We start from the raw sequence: 19,563 nt of genomic DNA, 5'->3' as shown, positions 1-19,563 counted from the left end.
CTAGCCTATAGTCTCCCTTTCAGTGAGAACCTGTCTTTTTTTTTCTTTTTCTTTTTCTTTTTTTCCAGAGTTGGGGACCGAACCCAGGGCCTTGCGCTTGGTAGGCAAGCGCTCTACCACTGAGCTAAATCCCCAACCCCAAGACCCTGTCTTAAGGCTACAAGGGGTAGGGTAATAGATGCAGGTTCCTGACATCCTTCTCTGCCTTGTACATATGTGTACGGGGACATGTGTACCCAAATACACGCGCGCGCACACACACACACACACACAGGGGCAGATGTTAGGTAGCAAGGAGTTAGGTGTTAGGTACATGGTGATGACTAGAAGCTGAAACTAAGCAGTACTCATTTTAAAGTACAGTGGTGATATTTTAAAAAGTTAATCATCTGTTAAGAGAAGCAGTGCCTTCCCAAAGTACAGACATTGCTCTGGGCCGTATCTACAACTGCCAGTGTTCTTACTTGGAAATGAAGTTTTAAGAAGCTTAGCCAAACAAACACGAAAGACATTTTTTTGCTACTTGATCAGTTAAATAATAACTTAGGGCTGTCAAGAGGGCCCAGCAGGTGGAGGTGCCTGCCGCCATGCCGGACTCCCCAGAGTTGCCCTTTGACCTTCATACTTGTATGGGGCCACACAGGCCTGTACATAAGTCTTACTTCTGTTGTTAGCTGCCTAACGTATGTGACCTATACAGACACAGGAAGATTAAAAGAACATGTAGAAGAGACAGAGGTCTGTGCCTCTTTGCAAGAAGGTTTTCACAAGAGGTCGAGGTTACTTACTTAAGCCTGATTGTCACGCTCCATTTTTTAAAAAATTGATTTTTACTTTTTAAACAGGGTCTCGTATAGCCCTGGTTGTTCTCAGACTTCTTTGTGCAGCAGAGGGTAGGGTAACCTTGAACTCCGGATCCTCCTGCTTCTCCCTCAGTACTGGAATTAAAATGCTCAGTTTACGTGGTGCTAGGGATGGAACTCAGGGTTCCCACCTGAGCTACATCTCCAACCTCCTGAGGTGGAAGCTGGCATTGCCTGACCACCAAGGCCTGTCCTCAGACCCTTCCTCCCCTCCCCTCAGCTCTCCCCTCCCCTCAGTGGCTCAAGATGCGTCCTCCTCAGGTTTAACTTTGGACTTTGCTTTTCATCAGCTCTGAGCTGTTCCAGGGCTCTGGTGATTCACGCTGGCCTATCTCGCATTATTCTTCCCGATGGGAAACACTTGAGTGTAATGCATTGGAAATAACAATCACCACCAGTCCTTTCCTTCAGGGGGGCCTAAGCTTGAGTTCTGGGTGAAGTAGCTACTGTTTTATTTTCCCACCTCTAAAGGGGGAAGTTATTTTAACAATGGTAAGATCGTATCAACTATATACAGTAAATGGAATATGCGGGACGCACACAGTGTGTGTGTGTGTGTGTGTGTGTGTGTGTGTGTGGTCTATATCTATCTATATATCCATATCCCCTGGGGTTCCACCCACAACACATGCGTGCGTGCGCACACACACACTAACGACTGAGGGATCTGTTAATTGCACAACTTCCCTTCGCTCCTCTTTAGTGTCCTGGAATCAAGAAAACAAGCGTGGATCGAGCAAGTGTGCAGTCTTAAATCAAAGAACCTTGATGCAAAAACACCCTCTAGTCTTGGCCTTAGAACTCAGAGCTTCCTGCGTGCCCACTGAGCTCTATCTCCAGCCTCCAGACAGTTTATTTAAAGAATGCATCAATGCCCGTGTTTGTTGGTTTTCTGGGCTTTCAGCAGGTGAAGACATTGTAGCTTCTTGTTCACTTGCCATCCACAAAGAGGATCCTGCTGTGTGATCCGGTTGAGCCGCTGCCCTTCTCTGGGCATCTCTCCAGTTGAGGCCTGGGGCCAGGGTGTCCCGGGCTTTTGCCACGTGGTGACCAGATCTCCTTTGGACACATGCCCAGCGCCCCGCACCACCCAAGGAATACGCCTCGCACTCTGCATTCCTAGCGTCGCCTTTTTGCAAAACGTTAAGTTTGCAAAATCTCGTGCCTTCCAGGGCGATCCCGTAAGGTCTGCACCTAGGAGAGGCTCTCTGGGGTGTCCCAGACCCCGGTGGCTGTCCCAGCTGAAGAATAGGGAGCCCAGAGCCCCGCGCACTCGGGGTGGCGGAGCCAGTACCCCGCAGCACGCCCGCCCATTGGCTGAGCGGGAGGGCGGCGCTGCGGCCGCCACCACCCGACCTGGAATCCAGCGGAGCGGAGTGAGGCACGCTTTTGTGTTGCTCAGTCACAGAGCCTCTCGGTAGGTGGGGCTCGGAGCAGCCAGGCCGCACCCTTTATTTCCCTTTATTTGCATATTCCCTCTTGGGGCACGTTGTAGGTACAGAACTTCGGTGCTGGCTGCATGCATTCTCTCTCTCTCTCTCTCTCTCTCTCTCTCTCTCTCTCTCTCTCCTCCCTCCCTCCCCCCTCCCTCCCTCCCCCTCTCCCCCCCCCCCCCGCGCCTCCCTCTCCCTTCCCCTCCTCCCACCTCTCCTCTCACTTTTCCATATTCCTGGTCTTCTACCAGCGTCCTGCAGTCCGCTAAGACTTGCATCGAGAACCGAAGCTGTCTCTAGCGCGCGTGCGCCTATCATGGTCCTATTGTCCTGGTATAGAAAAGGGTCACCTTCCAGTTCAAGAACGGATACAAGCTCATGAGGGTTTGCTGCTGACCACAAACTGTCAAAATTCAGGGTCCTTACCTCAGTTCCTAGATTCCGAAGGGGAGGAATTTGGCTTGGGGCGGGGGGGGGGTGGGGTGGGGTGGGCGACTTGAACATCAGAGGTCACGGGCCCAGCAAGAGAGAGAAAGGCTTGGAGTAGAAACCAAAAAGGAGTTTCTAAAACTAACCTTCAGGGTGGCAGAGTTGAGAAGCTCTCAGCCAAATGACACAACTGTTCCTATTTGGAAATTTCTGAAAAGCAATGATGTTTGGTTTCTCTCTCTCTCTCTCTCTCTCTCTCTCTCTCTCTCTCTCTCTCTCTCTCTCTCTCGTTTGTTTAACATCAGGTTTTGGAAAGAAATGTCATAAAGTGTGTGTAGTGGTATGGAGACATTAAAATTTTGTTTTTGTTTTTTGGGCTTTTTTGCTTTTTGGTGTTTTGTTTCACATATGTAGTTTGTCAAGAAAAGCACAAAGGGTTTAAAACTTACCAGTAACACCTGAAGCAAAGCGGGGTGTGTGTGTGTGTGTGTGTGTGTGTGTGTGTGTGTGTGTGGTGTGGTGTGTGTGTGGTGTGTGTGTGTGGTGTGTGTGTGGTGTGTGTGTGGTGTGTGTGTGTGTGTGTGTGTGTGTGTGGTGTGTGTGTGGTGTGTGTGTGTGTGGTGTGTGTGTGGTGTGTGTGTGTGGTGTGTGTGGTGTGTGTGGTGTGTGTGGTGTGTGGTGTGTGTGGTGTGTGTGTGGTGTGGTGTGTGTGTGGTGTGGTGTGTGGTGTGTGTGTGGTGTGTGTGTGTGGTGTGTGTGGTGTGTGTGGTGTGTGTGGTGTGTGTGTGGTGTGTGTGTGGTGTGTGTGGTGTGTGTGGTGTGTGTGTGTGTGTGTGTGTGTGTGTGTGTGTAGGTCAGATGAAGACTTGAGAAGTTGGTTTGGCAGGAGTGCCTCTGCCACTTAGCTTCCTTGCAGATTTGTTAAAAGAAAAGTTGTAGGAATTGGATGACTGTGAGTGAGTTGCTGCCATTTTTACTGTTTTTTTTTTTTTAATAGATGTTTTTCTGTGTCTTGGTGTTTATAACAAAGACCATACCCCTCACTCCTTCAGTGTGTTTCCTAACAAGAAAATTCCTTACACAATGATAGTACAATGGTCAGAACTAGGAAATTAACACTAATAGAGTACGTCAGTTCACTTGCAAAAATATCATCATCTGGAGCTGGTGAAGCAGCTCAGGAGGTAAAGGTGTTGTTGGTCATCGGAGTCTGAGAACCTAACCCACATGATGAGAGGGCAGACAGACTCCATAGGGCTGCTCTGCCCCTGCCTCCCTACAACGTAAACTAAGACATTGAAATCCTACTGCCTGCCACAGTGGTCTCTTTTTGTGTGTTTTCTTTTTCTCCTGATCCAAGTTACACTTTAGTTTCTTTGTATCTGTACAACTCTTTAGCTATTTTTTTTTTATCACACTTGTTTGTGTTGGCAGAGCACGCATGTGCCGGAGAGAGCTCGTGGAGGTCAGAGGACAACTTTTGAGAGTCAGGCCAGTTCAGTCCCTCCATCGTGTGGGTTTCAGGGGTTGTCAGGCTTGGCAGCAAGCCCCTTATTGGCTAAGCCCTCTCAGTGGTCATTTTTCTTTCTTTCTTTTTCTTATTACAACAGTGACATTGTCTCTAAGGCAAATTGTTATTGTTGGGAAAGAAAATATGTAGATGCCATGCCTTCCCTATACATCCTACTTGGAGGCCAGTGCTGGGCTATCCAGATGTTACTGGTAAGACTATTTGGGAAAATAAATTCTTTTGGAGAAGGGGGGTGTTTCTCAAGACAGGGTTTTTCTGTGTAACCCTGACTGTCCTGGAACTCACTCTGTAGACCGCGGTGCCCTCAAACTTACAGAGACCTAACTATCTCTGTCTCCTGAATGCTGGAATTAAAGGCAAGCGCCACCACTGCCCGGCTGTTTGAAACAGTGCTGACTGGATGCACACAGGAAAAGAATTCATGCAACAAGATAGACTCTTTTTATTAGTTTGGTTTCTGTTGCTGGGATAGACACCACGATCACAAGCAACTAGGGGAGGGAAGGGTTTATCTCACCTCCTCCTTCCAAGTCAAGGCAGGAACTGGAGGCAGGAACTGAAGCAGAGACCATGGAGGAGTGCTGATGACTGGCTTATTCAACTTGCTTTCCTATCCCCAGGACTACCTGCTCGGGGTTGGCAGTGCTCGTGGTGCCCAGGATCTCTCATTTCAATCCTTGTTGGCTTGCTTATGGGCCAATCAGGAGGAGACATTTTTCTTAGTTGAGGTTCCCTCTTCCCAGATGATCTTTGCTTGTGTCCAGGTGACAGAAACAAACAGACCTGACTAGCACGTTCTACTCGCTTGCACTCTGAAACTTTCTTGTTCTCCTCCTTCTTCCCCATCTCCCTTCTTCCCCTCAACTGCTCCCCCTTTCTTCTCCTTTTTACCCCCTTTCTCTTCTTCATCCTCCTGTTCTTTCCTCCTCTGTCCTTCTCTTTTGCTTCCTTTCTCTTGCTGTTTTCTATCCCTCTCCTCCTCTTCTCCTCTCCTCCTGTCCCGTGTTTTATGATACCATCTCACGTAGCCCATGCTGGCTTCCAATTTGCTTTGTAGCCAAAGCTGCTCTTCATCTTCCTGCTTCAGCCTCCAGAGTGCTGAGATTGCACGGCCACGGAGCCCCGGGCCCCGTATGCTAAGTTCTCTGCCAGTAAGAGATTCTCAACCTCCCCGCCTCAAGCCTGTGCCCTGCAGAAGTGGGTGTAGGTCAATGGGAGATCAGAGCTGAACCTTGGTTCTAGAGGTCAAGAGTGGCATTGCTTTACTACCTGTGGCCCATCCTTGCTCAGTATGAGGAAGGCACTTTTCTTTCCTCAGATGTATGTCAACACCTAGCATGCTGTGTGCTTGGTTCACGTTTGTTGCATGACATGAGAACAGTTTATTAAATGGTGCGTCGAAGAAGACAGCCATTATTGAAGGGCAGCTTATGGCTCCTGTGCTGAACTTATAGAGCTAAGAGTAGCGATCGCAAAAGAACCTTCATAAAACTTCTCTCTCTCTCTCTCTCTCTCTCTCTCTCTCTCTCTCTCTCTCTCGTTTTTGTTTTCAAGACAGGTTTTTATGTGGACTGGGCTGGACCTGTAGCTGAGGCAGGCCTTCCTTATCCTACCAGTGCTGGGACAGCAGGACAGCAGGACAGCAGGACAGCAGGACAGCAGGACAGCAGGCCTCCTCTGTTCCATCTGATGTTCTGTTTTTTGTTTTGTTTTTTTTTTTTTTGGTTCTTTTTTTTCGGAGCTGGGGACCGAACCCAGGGCCTTGCGCTTCCTAGGCAAGCGCTCTACCACTGAGCTAAATCCCCAGCCCATCTGATGTTCTGATGCCTGCATATCCTGCTTGGGTAGGGGTGGGCTTATTAGTCCCGATTCATTTCCCCCTTTATTATTCCTGTCTTATAGCTTTTCCAAGTAGACAGCCACTAGTGTTATCTGTGATCATGCTGCTGTGACTTGCAACTTTATAACTGTCACTCAGCACTTCGCTGCCAACTTCTCAAGACCACCCTGTTCCCCAGCTGTCCTGTCCCAGGCTACCCTGTTCCCACCAGCACTGGCACAAGCCTGTGGTGTAGTTCCTAACACAGAAAGAAAGAGAAAGAAAGAAAGAAAAAGAGAAAGAAAGAAAGAAGAGAGAGAGACAGACAGACAGACAGAAAGAAGAGAGAGAGACAGACAGACAGAAAGAAAGAAGAGAGAGACAGACAGAAAGAAAGAAAGAAAAAAAGAGAAAGAAAGAAAAAAAGAAAGAAAGAAGAGAGAGAGACAGACAGAAAGAAAGAAGAGAGAGAGACAGACAGACAGAAAGGAAGAAAGAAGAGAGAGACAGACAGACAGAAAGAAAGAAGAGAGAGATGGAAAGAAAGAAAGAAAGAAAGAAAGAAAGTAAGAAAGACAAGACGGGGATTGGAGGCTGGAGAGATGGTTCAGTGGGTAAAAGCAGAAGCCTGAGATCTCAATTTGACCCTACCACTTATAGAAAAGCATGGGTGGCCATATGCCAGCTTGTAACCCTGGTGCTGCAGGACATGGGCACAGGAGTGCCCCTGGTGTTTATTGGCTTCCAACCTAGGTCCAGGTTCAGTGCTCGTTTCAAAGAAGGAGACCTTCTGAGGGGGATAGGAGCTCCACAGGAAGACCAACAGTGTCAACTAACCTGGACCCCTGGAAGCTCTCAGAGACCGAGCCACCAACCAAAGAGCATTCATACACGGGCTGCTGGACCCAGGCCACATAGGTAGCAGAGGGCTGCCTTGTCTGGCCTCAGTGGGAGAGGATGTGCCCACTCCTACAGAGAATTGATGCCTCAGGGCGGGAGGATACCCAAGGGGCCCCACCCTCTCAGAGTCAAAGGGGAGGGGCATGGGGCAGAGACTCGTGAGGGGGGGGACTGGGAGGAGGCAGCATTTCGGATGTAAATAAGTAAATAAAAAGAGAATGAGATCCTTAGGCAAAAAGTAAAAGTTTCAAAGAACCTGTGGGATAACTGCTTAAGTATTCTTGAATCTTGAAATTTCACTGGAGCTACTCCAGGGTAAAGATTTTTGAGAGCTTTGTATGGAAAAAAAAAGGAAGAACTTTAATGGGTTAATAAATAAATCATAAATTTAAAATAGAGGACCTGACGTTGAGATGTATAGGATGTGGGAATCCAAAGGGGAGTTAGTGGGGCCATTAGAGGGTAAGTATGATCAAGATGCAGTGTATACTGTTATGACATTTTCAACAAATAAATATTAAAAGATGAAAAGAAATCTTCCAGACTTCTCCCTCTGGTTTCTGCAGGTGCACCCCCCCCATATATATGAATAAATAGAATTTAAAAGTCACACCCCCTCCCATAAGACACCCCCCCCCCCTTGCCTGGTGCCTTTGCAGCCTGCTCCTCCAAAAGGCCAGATGTAGGTGGCCAGAGGGCTGTGTCTCCCTTGTCACGATGTTTTCTTTCCTTCTTCCTGGATGTCCTATAAATGGAATCCTACAGTGCAAAGCCCAAGATTGAAGTGCCTGGCTGTCCGCCCCTGGCTCTGTTTGCAATCATTGGCCGCTTTTAGCGTTTTGTAGGCTGGAGACCTTATGTGTTTGGGAAGTGTTTATTAGGGCTTTAATGAGGCTTCTTGTGAATGAAAAAGGCTGACCCTTAGCTGCAGCCCCAACCCAGGAAATGGGCTCCTTCCTGTCTTTCCCTGCATTGCACAGGAGAGCCCGTGCTCTTGCGAGCCTTAGATAACTGGCTGCTTTAATTATTGCTTCCTCCTATTTAGTTTCAGCCCTCAGATCTTCCTAATGATGATAACGTTGTTGGCTCAGCTTTGCCTTCTGTCTCCCTGGACTCATAATCGCAGGAAAGGGGATGGGGCGGGGGCTGTTGCAGGATGCTATTCTCTGAGCATAACAGGCCAACTTCATCAGCGCAGATGTGGCTACCGGACATAAACTGTTCCCCTCACCACTACAGGCCTCAGTAAGGCCTGCTGACTGTTGATGTCCCTTCGTAGGAGGACCCGTAGGGTGGATTACTGACCGACCCCCACCCCCACCCCCAACCCCCCACTGCTCCCTCCAGGGCCTCGTGGTCTTTACACTAGGGTGTATAGAGGGCTGAAGGTAATGAAGGGAGTCCTCTATCCATGCAGCTCTAGAGAAGTGGTAATCTGTGAGGCGATGAAGCCTGTGATATGGCTTCTTGAGTCACTCCTGTATATAACCCTCACTCGTGATCTATACCTAAGATCCTTGGTTGTACGGTGGCGGAATTGTACTTCAGTTTGTTGTTGGTGCCTATAAGGAGAAAAAGATAGACTGGAAGAGGGTGTGGCTTCACGAGAGGGTGTGGCTTCACGGATAGAGAGTTGTTTGCATGGAGCCTTGGGTTCCCAGATGGCAGTGTGATTGTAGTCTCAGTGCTGGGGAAGGGGAGAGAGAGGGTCTGTAGGGCTGTAGGGTCTTCAAGGAGGACGGCCATTTCCTCAGCTCCTAAGATGTTTAGTCTCTGTGGTAGTTTGAATACTCTTGGCCCAGGGAGTGGCTCTATTTGGAGGTGTGGCCTTGTCAGAGTGGGTGTGGCCTTGTTAGAGGAAGTAATTCACTGGGCCTGGGCTTTAAGACTCTTGTCCTAGCTGCCCGGAAACCAGTCTTCTCTTGTTTGCCTTCAGAACAAGATGTTCAACTCTCAGTTCTTCCTGTGCCATGTGTGGGCACTGCCATGCTCCCACCTTCATGATAGTGGACTGGACCTCTGAACCTGTAAGCCAGCTCCAATTAAATGCTGTCCTTATAAGAATTGAGTTGGTCATGGTATCTGTTCACAACAGTAAAACCCTAACTAAGACAGAAGCTGGTACCAGGGACTGGCGTATTGCTCTGATAGGCTTGACCAAGTTTTTGTTTGGAAGAATGTGGATGTTGGGACTTTTGATTTGGAACACCATGGGATACTTTAAGTGGGGCTTAATGGGCCATCCTAGTAGGAAGTTGGTGGTGCTGAGGGTGATTTGAACTGTGTAGGCCTTCTGGCCTAAGAGGTTTCAATGGAGAAGAATATATGTGGTCATGGTGTCTGTTCACAGCAATAAAACCCTAACAAAAACAGTCTCCAAATATGCCCTGTCCAAAGCAGAGTTGAGGGTCTGTAGTAATTACAATTGAAGTTGAAGTTGTAGTGAATGGGATTGAACCACAAACACTTGGCTCCTCAGGAGAAATCACAGTCTTAATGAATGGTTGTTGGGAATGTAATGAGTCAGTGGCTGGAGAAAAACAGTATGGTGGCTCACTGGAAAAATTAGTGTAGTTGGGGTTTGGAAGGAGGCTGGGTAAGAGTAGTTAATGTGTAAGCATGAAGAACTGAGCTCAGATCCTCAGCATCTATGGAAGAAGCAGGGTACAGTCATGCACATACGTGTACTATCAGAGGGGTGGGGGCAGAGACAGGAGGATCTTTGGGGCTTACTGGTTGCCAGTCTAGGTCTAGGTTCAGTGAGAGACCCCGTCTCTCCAGACTCATGCCCAGGGCATGTACTCACCATTCAACAATCCCACGTATGAGTATATGCATGGAAGAATGAAAACGGGACTCAGATATTTGTACTCCCATGTCCATAGAGGCATGATCTATAATACCCCAAAGATATCGACGGTCTAAGTGGCCACATTTAAGTGAATGGGTCAGTGACGATGATCCACCCCTGAATATTATTCAGCCCTAAAAATAAATCGAAGGAATCTCTGATGCATGACATCATGTGGATAAATTTGGAGAACACGATAAAGGATTCCACTCATCCAATGTCCCTAGCAGAGACAGAAAGCAGAAAGGGGTTGTGGGCCTATGGAGGGGCTGTGAGAGTCATGAACAGAGAGTTTCAGTTTGGGAAAATGATGACATTCTGCGGATGGTTGATGGGGATGGCTACACAGCCAGACAAATGTTATTATTAATTAACTAGTGCATTAAAATTGCATACATATGCATGTGTGGTAAATATGCACCTCTCCCTCCTCCCCCCCCCGTCCCCTCTCTTCCCTTCCCCCCTCACCCCTCTCTCTCTCTCTCTCTCTCTCTCTCTCTCTCTCTCTCTCTGCCTAAGTTGATATCAGGTATGTTCTTCAATTTCTCTCCACCTTCAGTATTGAACTCCTGATTTTCCTGTCTCTACCTCTTGAGTTCTGGGATGACAGAAGTACACGTCACACCCATTTTTGGGGATGCTTCAAACCCAGTGTCTTGTTCATGACTACACATTGAACAGCTGTATTTCTGTCGTGGTAGAGGGTTGACTTGGAGAGTGTTGCTGTCAGTATGTGGAACTGGATAGTAGACTAGGACCCACTTGGTACTGAGAGAGTTACACTTGAGAATTTGGGAGAAATCTGGTTCCTGACCGTTCAGTCCTGCTCCAGAGTATACAAGTTAAAAGAGAGAGGCAACCTTACAGGGCAGATCAGACACATGGCCGAGGACCACACACAGCCATAAAAGCCACAGATACTCACAGGCAAGCTGGGAAGTGAAGGACTGAAGAGGAGAGATGAGTAGGAAGTGGCTGGAGAGATGGTGCACGGTATCGAGCTATTTGCTACACAAATGTCACAACCTGAGACCAGACCCCATGCAAAGCTGGCCTCGGTCGCACAAGTCTGTATTCTCACAGTAGCAAACAATAGAGACCTTGTCTCAGACAAGACAGAAGGTGAGGACTGACCTAGGTTGTGCTCTGACAATGGTGACAAACCTCCACACATATGCCTGTGTCTCCTGAGGGGAAGTGTTGACCAATGAGATAATGGGATAGGACAAATTCAGTGACATCAAACAAAAAAGCCTCTCTAGCCAAAAGTTGAGGCACAAGCTCTGCCCCCCACCTGGAGGGCATCCTCCTTCTTCAGGGTCAGGATCCATCACTCAAGTTTCGACAGAGCATGGAGTGGTTGCAGATCCTGTGAACTTGTGATAGGCTGAGGCAGGAGGATGTCGAGTGCAAGGCTAACTTAGGTTTCAGAGTGAATTCAAAGAGAGCCTGCATAACTTAATGAGAACTTGTCTGCAAATAAAATACATGTAAGGGCAGAGGGTATATCTGAGCGGTAGAGCCCTTGCCTAGAAGCTCCCAGTGAGGTGTTGTGTGGCATGGGTCAGTTGTAGAGGGCCTACCTAGAATCCACCAATGAGGCCTGAGGTAGAGCTCACTGGTAAAAACCAGGCCTAACATTTGCAAGTTCTAGATTCCATCCCCAACAATGGAGTATATATAAACAAACGGGTAAGTAATTAAGCCAATAAATAAAATGATATAAACCTATAATTAAAACAAATCACATTTAAAATAAATAATAACCACCTTTTAGCTGTGCTGTGGCATTTTCAGAACATTTTTACTTACATGTGTGCGTATGAAAACATGAACAGGTGCCTGCAAGGCCCAGAAGAGGGCATTGGTTCCCCTGGAGCTGGAGTTAAGAGTGAGCCATTTGCTCGTTGTGGGTGCTGGGGACTGAGCTCAAGTCCTTTGCAAGACAACAAGTGCTGGCTACTATTAGGCCATCCCTCCAACCCTTAGGCATAGCATGAAAAAAGTATGCCTGCTCTTGAAGTTATTGCCTGCTACTGTATCTATTGTAGACATGGACTGTATAGACTATATAAAACAGTATTTAATAGTGTGCTACATTGTGTCTCCTGCCAAGGACTTGGTTCCTTGGCTTCCTGTCAGTAGCCTGAAGTTGATGGTGGTAACTGACAAATCCTGTGAGTCAGGTCTCTTGCCCTCTCTTCCTCAGGTGGTTGGTTAATTTTTGCCAACTGTGGAGCTGCTTTGGGGGGTTGGCGGGGGTTACTGTCCTTTTCTCACAGACCAGTCAGGCACATGTCAAGAGCTGTTTAAGTGTGGCTTTTATTGTTACTATTTTGTTTGGCCGTTTGTGCAGACAGAGATTGGACAGAGTTCTTGACCAGGTGTTTTGTTTTTCCTTCTTGTCTCTAGTTTGCCCAACCATCTGTAAGTCACATGGCTGCACAGCTGAAGGCCTGTGCTGTCACAAGGAGTGCCTGGGCAACTGTTCAGAACCCGATGACCCTACCAAGTGTGTGGCCTGTCGAAACTTCTACCTGGATGGTCAGTGTGTGGAGACCTGCCCACCACCCTACTATCACTTCCAGGACTGGCGCTGTGTAAACTTCAGCTTCTGCCAAGACCTTCACTACAAATGCAGGAACTCTCGGAAGCCTGGCTGTCACCAATACGTCATTCACAACAACAAGTGCATCCCCGAGTGCCCGTCTGGCTATACCATGAATTCCAGCAAGTGAGTCAGGACAAGGGTCTGGGGAAGGAGTTGGAAGCTGTCGATAAGGTTAAATAGCTGTTAAAGAGGCTGAAGATGTAACTCTTTTGCTAGATGTATTCCCTAGCATCAAATGTATCAGGGCTAGTGGCACATGGTCCTAGCCTTTGGAAGGTAGAGGCAGGAAATCAGAAGGCAAGAGTCATCCTTGGCTACACAGTGAGTTCAAAGCCAGCCTGAGCTGCATGAGGTCCTGTCTCAAAAAAACCAAACCAAGCCAAAAAGTCAGAAAGAAATACTCCCCGTCACCCCCACCTTCCCTGCACAAGAAAAAAAAAGTTCCTATGCTAAACCAGAGTATGCTGGGTAAGAATGGGCTTGCCGTTGATAGCTACCACTTACATTTTCAAAATTCTGTATGTGCTGATGTGTATGGGCCATGTGTATGTGCAGATGGGTGCATGTGTGCATGTGTGCATGTACACGTGTAATACACAAAGTGGGTATGTGCCTGGGCACCTGTGTGGTGTGCAGGTAGATGTGTGCACACCTTTGTATGTGTTTATGCATTATGTGTGTACACATGTGTATGAAGGTGGATGTGCATATGTGTGTGTTCGTTCATGTATGTGAAGGTGGGCATGTGTGTGTGTGTTTACTTATATGAACACACATGTATGCAAATGAGCACTTGTGTGTGCATATTTGTTTGTGTGTTTGGGCACATGTTTCAGGTGAGTACAGGTGTATGTGTGTCTTCATCTGTGTGGACGTATGTGTGTGTGTGTGTGCGGGTATGTATGTGTGTATGTGTGTGTGCAGGTGTGTGTGTGTGTGTGTGTGTGTAGACCAGTGGTTGATATTGGATGTTTTCCTCAATCGCTCTCTACTTTATTTAGTTTTTTAAAATTTTTTCTTATATATGTGTAGGTATGTATGTACAGTGTTTTATGTACACGGAGGTGTCTAGGGAGGCCAGTAGAGTGCCTCATATCCTCTTAAGCTGAAGTTCAGGTGAACATAAGCTTCCACATGGGTGCTGGGAATGGAACTCAGGTTCTCTGGAAGAGCAGCAAGCTCTCTTGACCACTGAGCCATGTCCCCAACCCTCACTTTGTTTTCCGAGAAAAGTCTCTCACTAGATCCAGAGCTTGGGATCCTCCTGTGTCTGCCTCCCCTGAGCTGGGATCACAGGCGACTTCAGTCCTGCGTTTTTATGTGGTGCTGGGCAAGCAAACCCAGGCCTCATGTTCACACAGCATGTGTTTTACCAGCTGAGGGATCTACATGCTCTCAGTAGCATTTTGTGTTTTTTTTAATATTGTTTGTATCCTGGGCTTTGATGATGGACTTGATCAGAAGGGAAGGAAATGTTTCCTCGCCTGAATATCTCATTTCTTCAGCACCCAGTGAGCTGAAGGTAGGATTCTTCCATTTCACCTGCCTCCTCCTCCTCGGCTCACTGAATCATGTTATAGGAAAGTAGCTATGTAGTTCATATCCTACCCCACCTGACCCTGACACAAGCTCAGCCATGCTGTCTTAAGGAGGGGAGGACTTACACCTACACTATTCCCAGGGCTTGGCTGTTCTTCCAAAATCAGCACCATCAAGCCATTTCTCGCTTGGGTGAGAAACAGGGTTTCCTCTCTCCTTGGCGGTGTGTGAGTCAGGCTGTGTGTGTGTGTATACGACCCAGGTGCTCTGTTCAGGGCCTTAACTTCTGATGAGATATTTTAGTGTCTGGGACCTTCACCAAGTTGTTGCTGATTTTTAAATTTCTTTCTTGTTTTTTGTTTTAGGGTTTAAGAAAAGGGAGGGGTGGGGGGGTGTCCAGCAAAGAACAGAAAACCAAATCAGAAACAGACGCACATTGCGAGGCCTTGAGCTGACCTGCTGACGTCAAAATTCTTCCTCTCAGACTTGGGCACCAGCCAAGTAAGCGAGCAAAAGAGTGTTTTGATTTTGGTGGGAAATTTTATTTCCCTGGGTAGAAAGGGCAAGAAGGAAAACAATCTTTATTTTAGCTCCCGTGAACCTTTTTTTAGTGTTTATGAAACCTGAAAGTACAGTATGTTTTGTTTTGCTCGTTATTTAAAAAAAAGCCAAAGAAACAAAACAGCAAGGACCGTTGGCCCAAATAGACCTCTATAAATCAGTCTGCATGTTGAATAGGACTGCTAAAATGTTTTTCATTTCGAGGGCAGAAGGAGGTTTAACAGGAAGATTGGAGAAGGAAATACCATCCTGTTTACCCATTTCAGTTTTTAAGAATGACCCGGGACTGATACCTTTGTCTAAAGGTCATTGCCTTCAGGGCTGGAGAGATGACCCACCAGAGAAAGCACGAATTCGGGTCCTTAGAACCCGTGTAAATGCCTATCTGTGTGTTGGCCCATTTGAATTCCCAACCTTAGAAGGTGGAGACAGGGATTCCCAGAGCAGGTTGGCTGTCTACCTTAGCTACATTGATGAGCTCTGAGTTCGAGTGAGGGAACCCTACCTCGGTATATGAGATGGAGGCTTGGCAAGATGGCTTAGCAGGTAAAGGTGCTTACCACCAAGCCTAACATTCCGAGTTTGAAACCTTAGGACCCACAGAAGGAGAACACTGACTCCCAAAGTCATACTCTGATCTTCATACTATACACTGTGGTGTGTATATAACCACACAGTTACATACACACACACACACACACACACACACACACACCCCCACACACACAGAGTCATACACACACACCCTTCAAATCTCTCTCTCTCTCTCTCTCACACACACACACACACACACACACAGTCACACAATCACACACACACAGAGTCATACACACATCCCCTTCAAATCTCTCTCTCTCTCTCTCTCTCACACACACACACACACACAGACACACACAGTCTCTCTTTCACACACACATACTACAAATCTCACTGTCTCTCTGTCTCTGTCTCTCTCTCTTTCTCACAGACACACACACACACACACCCATACACACACACAGTCTCTCTCTCTCACACACACACAGTCACACACACACACACACCCTACAAATCTCTCTCTCTCTCTCTCTCTCTCTCTCTCTCTCTCTCTCTCTGTCTATATGTATATACATAACACACATGTATGATAGAGAATAGTTGAAGATATCCAGCATCATCTCTGGGCCTCCATATGGGTGCACACACATATCCATTCTAAGGACTAAAAAGACGTTGACTTTAAATAGTAGCCATTTTTCAATGCGCACCAAAACCACAGCAATGACTCTGCACATTGTCCAGTTCTGGGTTTCTGTCTTTCTTCCCAACTTCTGTAGGAGGAAGCTCCTCTGATGATGGCTGAGGGAGACACTGACCTATGAGTATGACAGAGGTCTTTAAGAGTCATTTTATTGCTCTATTCCATCAGCAAGACAATAGTGTTGGTTTTCCTGTGGGTCCGTAGCCTATCTATTCTTACGTTCTTGGCCACCTTAACAGTATCAGGCCTGGGTCTCATTTCATGGAATGGGCCTTGAATCTAAGCACATCGTGGTTGGTTGCTCCACAACGTTGATGCCACCATTGCACAGAGGTGTCACGCAGGCAGGTCACTCGGAGATCAAAGCGGCTGGCTGGTAGTTACCGTTCTGCTCTGGCAGCACGCAGAGTACCTTCCAGTGCCACGATCGACAGTGAGTAAGAATTAAGGCTCAGAGCAGGCACCAGTGAACGTCTCCATGTTCAGTGAGAAACAGTGCTGGTGTCTTCAACAATAGGGCCTTACATCAGTTTGCGGAGAGCAGCTGAGAGCCTCATTGGCAATATCCTGAGTTCTGGGGGGGTTCGACGGCCCCTTTCTTTGCTAACATCTCGATTGGAAGTAACCTATTCCTGTCCCCAGAGGCTTCTTCACTTGACAGCTACAAATGTATAGGTGGATCTTTGTCCCCTTCTTATTTCATAATTGTAAATAAGAAGATCTAAAGATTCCAAATAAGGAAACCTAAAGATTTGTTTATGTGTGCATTTGAAGAAGTGTCCATGGTGGTAAGTGTCCATAGACCCCTTCAATATCTCAGCACTAGCTGTTCCTCTCTGAATTCTCTCTTTTGTCCTCCTCTTCCCTTTCTCTGCCCTTGAATCTTTCTGTTCCAGTTTCTCCCCATCTCTATCCCTCCCACTGATTCATAATTATATATTCCATCCCCCTACCACCCAGTTACTTCTCTACACCTAACCTCCGTGGCCATCCATTTCTGTCTAAGGCTTAACAGTTAGCATCCATGTATAACGGAGTTCATACCATGCTTGTCTTTCTGGGTCTCTGTTATTGCACTCGGGACGATTTTTCTCTAGTTCCACCCATTTATCTGTGGACGTCCTGATTTCATTTATTTAACAGCTGAGTAAAGTTTCACTGTGTAAATATACCACATTTTCCATACCTACTCCTTCACCGATGGTTATTTAGCCTGTTTTCAATTGCTGGCTGTTATGAAGAGAGCAGTAATGAGTGTGGGTGAGCAAGTGACTCTGTAGTAGAATAAGTGCCCTTTGGGTTCACGCCTTGGGATGACAGAGTCGGATCCTGAAGCATCTCGCTGAGGAACCGACACACCGATGTCTACAGTGGCTGTCTGAGTTTGCAGTCGTGCCTGAAGTGGAGGAGTGTTCCCCTCCCTCCACGTCCTCGCCAGCATGTGCTGCCATTTGTTTTATTGATCTTCATTGCTCTGACTGGTGTAAGCCGAAACCTCAAAGTAGCTTTGATTTGCATTTTCCTGGTGACCGAAGACGCTGAACATTTCTTCAAGTGATTCTCAGCTGTTCGTGTTGCATCTTTCAAGAGCTCTCCGTTTTGAGCTGTTCTTGTTGTGTTCTTCATGTGCAGTTATTCATTGTTTTGTTTTGTTTTGTTTTTTTGTGCCCCTTTTATATATTGGATATTAGCCCATTATTGGATGTGGAGTTGATAAAAATCTTTTTCCATTCTGTAAGGCTCCTGCTTTGTCCAAACGATGGCATCCTTTGCCTTTTAGAAGTTTTTAATTAATCATGAGGTCTGACTTATCAGTTGTGGATCTTAGTGCCTGTACTTATCAGTGTTCTGTTCAGAAAGTCTTTTCTTCTGCCAATGACTTCAGGGTTCCTCCCCACTTTCTTTCCTAGCACATCAGGGCTTTATGTTGAGGCTGTTGGAGTCAAGTTATACAGGTGATAAGTGTGGATCTATTTTCATTCTTCTACATGTAGGGATCTGGTTTGATACCCCCACCCCAGTGTATATGTGTGGATTCATTGTCAAAAGTCAGGTGTCCATAGCTTTGTGGACTTATGTCTGGGTCTTCAGTTCAGTCCATTGATCAATGCGTCTGTTGTTATGCCAATACCATGCTGTTTTAATTACTGTAAGTCTGTAGTGTTATTCAAAGTGATACCTCCAGTTCTTTTATTATTCCAGATCAGTTTACTATCCTGTGTGTGTGTGTGTGTGTGTGTGTGTGTGCGTGTGTGCGTGTTTCTATATGAATCTAAACATTATTCTCTCAGTTTCTGTGAAGAATTGTGTTGGAATTTTAAAGGGGATTGTGTTGAATCTTTCAGTAGATTGCTTTTGGTAGGATGGACATTTTCACTTTATTAATTTTGCTGATCCATGAGCATCAGAGAGATCTTTGCATCTTCTGATACCTTCTTCAATTTCTTTCTTCAGTATCTCAAAGTTTTTAATTGTACAAGTCTTCCACTTGCTTGGTTAGAGTCACCCCAAGATATTTTATTTTATTTTTCTGTTATTGTAAAAAGCATTGTTTCCCTGATTTTTTTCCCTCAGTCTGTTTGTCATTATATAGAAAGGCTAAATGTTTGTCAGCTCTAGGAGTTTCCAGGTAGAATTCTTAGGTTCACTTAAATATACTATCATATAATCTGCAAATAGTGATACTTTGACTTCTTCCTCTCCCATTTGTATAGCCTTGGGCTCCTTCAGTTGTCTTATTGCTCTAATACTTCAAATGCTATATTGAATAGGTATAGAGAGAAGGGACGTCCTTGCCTTGTTGCTAGTTTTAGTGGATATGCTTTGAGTTTCCCTCAATTTAGGTTGATGTTGGCTGTGGGCTTGCTATAAATCACACTTGCTATTTTGAGATATGTTCCTTGTATCCCGAATCTCTCCAGAGCTTTTATCCTGAAGGGTGTTGAATATTTTTCAAAGACCTTTTCTGCATCTAACGAGGTGGTCATTTTTTTCCCTTTCAGTTTGCTTACATGGTGGATTACATATGTTGGACCATATATAATATTTGCAAATTTGGGATGGAAGCTGTCTAATTTGGGTGGACAATCTTTTTCATTTCTTCTTAGATTCGGTTTGCAAGTATTTTATTGAGAATATGTGCTTCTATGTCCATAAGGGAAATCGATCTATAGTTCTTTCTCTCTCTTTTGGTGGGGTCTCTGTGTGGTTTAGGTATCATAGTAACTGGCCATGTTACTATGGGAGAACTGGGGACTGTTCCTTCTGTATCAATATTATGGAATAATTTGACGACTATTGGGGTTAACTCTTCTTTCAAAATCTACTAGAATTCTCTGCTAAAATCAGCTGGCCCCGGTTTGTTTTTTTGTGGGGGGGGGGTAGGAGAGGGTTTGGGAGACTTTTAATGGCTTTTTCTATTTCACTAGGGGTTGTAGGTGTATTTAAATTGGTTATTTGGTCTTCATTTAGCTTGGGTAAGAGGTATGTATGGAAAAAATGGTCATTTTCTTTTACATTTCTAGTTTGAAGTATGGATTTTTAAAGTATGTGCTTATGATTCTCTGGATTTCCTTGGTATTTGCAGTTATGTCCACCTTTGTGCCTCTAATTTGGTTAATTTGGATCCTCTCTAACTCATTTAAATTATGATTTTTCCCTAAAGCTTGCAATCATTTTGATTTTCTCAAAGAACCAACTCTTTGCAACTCATTGAATCTATTGTTTAGTTTCTATTTTATTGATTTTAGCCCTGAGTTTGATTATTTCTTGCTCTCTACTCCTTTT

At 46.0% G+C, this 19,563-nt stretch overlaps 1 protein-coding gene across 5 annotated transcripts in view; it reads left to right on the top strand.

Moving 5' to 3' along the window:
- The window catches only part of Insr (insulin receptor), a 138,074-nt gene that overhangs the window by 61,310 nt on the left and 57,201 nt on the right, over positions 1-19,563 (top strand). For 4 of the 5 annotated variants that reach the window (XM_087577748.1, XM_087577747.1, XM_087577746.1 and 1 more), the window contains 1 exon segment: positions 12,239-12,560. In XM_087577748.1, coding sequence (XP_087433874.1) covers positions 12,239-12,560 — 322 coding nt within the window. 5 annotated transcript variants of the gene reach the window in all.

The sequence above is a fragment of the Rattus norvegicus genome, chromosome 12 (assembly GCF_021556685.1).
Source record: "Rattus norvegicus strain SHRSP/BbbUtx chromosome 12, alternate assembly SHRSP_T2T, whole genome shotgun sequence".
In the NCBI taxonomy this organism is placed as follows: Eukaryota; Metazoa; Chordata; class Mammalia; order Rodentia; family Muridae; genus Rattus; species Rattus norvegicus.
This window is presented reverse-complemented; position numbering and strand designations above follow the sequence as displayed.